Here is a 1,610-nt window from a genome sequence, read left to right on the forward strand (position 1 = left end):
TAAAAATTTATACTTTTCTCTTTATTTTGAAGGTCCAGAATGCTTCAGAACCAAGATTAAATAACTTATCTATGATCCTTTGACTGATACAGATAGAATAAATTCTCCATCTATTGGGTCATATGAACTGTTTGTGCATATAATGTTTACTGAAATAATCACATGAGACTTTAATATCAGTATGCACAAGTTTTTCCTCTATTGAAATGTTAATATCTAAAGTTAGAGCTTGAGCTCTATCTACTATTTTTCCTTATGGTAAAAACCATTGTCAAGTATTTTACACTAATTAGTACAGACATCAGTATATGAATGGACAGAAGCGTATGAAAAATCTACGCCATTCCACAGCTGAACACGACCACTAGTTTTCATCATGTCATTGTCAAATAATACCAATTTTCATCCCAGCACCTTTCTTCTCTTTGGCATTCCAGGAATGGAAGCCATCCACACCTGGATATCAATACCCTTCTGCTTGGTTTACCTGAGTGCTCTCCTGGGAAATTTCTCTATTCTGTTTATTATCAGAACAGATCCCAACCTACATGAGCCCATGTACTTCTTCCTCTGCATGCTCTCTATGGCTGACTTGATCATCTCTACCACTGCTATGCCTAAAATCCTCAGCATTTTTTGGTTCCAGGGCAGGAAGATCTATTTTGAAGCCTGCCTCATACAAGTGTTTCTCATTCACTCACTATGCAGCATGGCCTCAGGGTTCATCTTGGCCATGGCCTTTGACCGCTATGTGGCAATCTGCAATCCTCTGAGACATTCCAATATCCTGACACACAGAGTCATCAAGAACTTGGCGCTAGCGATTGTTTTCCGTGGGGCTTTGCTTTTTAGTCCTCAGCCATTCATGCTTCGGTGGCTTCCCTACTGCAAAACTAACATCATCCCTCACACTTACTGTGAATTTATGGCTCTGATCAAGCTTGCATGTGCAGAGACCAGGATCTGCAGGATATACAGCCTAACAGCTGCCTTCCTCACTGGGGGTTTGGATTTCATACTAATCATATGCTCCTATGTTGTCATCCTTTATACTGTCTTCCACCTTCCATCCAAGGCTGCTCGGGTCAAGACCTTGGGCACCTGTGGATCCCACGTGTGTGTGATCTTAGTGGCCTATACTCCAGCCTTTTTCTCCTTCCTTACTCACAGGTTTGGACACAATGTGGCTCCTCACATTCACATCTTTGTGGCTAACATATATGTCCTTGTTCCACCCATGGCAAACCCAATGATCTATGGCATAAAAACCAAGAGAATCAGAGAACGGTTTCTCCAAATTTTGACTTAACACAAACTCTAAAACAGCCGACTCTTCCTCTAACAGGTTTCCATGACCTATTTAAACCAAAAAAAAAAAAAAACATACACACACAAATGAACAAAGACACATAAGCCCCTTTTCTAGTAGCCTGTATCCGCACAACTTTTATTTGCAATATTTAAAGTATTAATTAGCATTGAGTAAGTTTTGTTTCCCTCAGGAAACTTGCTTAGGAGATATCTGACTTAGCTGATTTGTTCTTGGAATATTCACCTCACAAAACACTGTCTCCACTATTATGTGATCTCATTTGCTGATATGCTTGCTC

At 40.1% G+C, this 1,610-nt stretch overlaps 1 protein-coding gene across 1 annotated transcript; it reads left to right on the top strand.

Moving 5' to 3' along the window:
• Positions 1-376: 376 nt before the first annotated feature.
• LOC105811474 (olfactory receptor 52D1-like) lies at positions 377-1,309 on the top strand. Its single transcript, XM_012645668.1, has one exon. The coding sequence runs from the start codon at positions 377-379 to the stop codon at positions 1,307-1,309; it is 933 nt and encodes a 310-aa protein (XP_012501122.1).
• Positions 1,310-1,610: the final 301 nt, after the last annotated feature.

Source organism: Propithecus coquereli, unplaced genomic scaffold (assembly GCF_000956105.1).
Source record: "Propithecus coquereli isolate 6110/MARCELLA unplaced genomic scaffold, Pcoq_1.0 Scaffold235, whole genome shotgun sequence".
Lineage (NCBI taxonomy): Eukaryota > Metazoa > Chordata > Mammalia > Primates > Indriidae > Propithecus > Propithecus coquereli.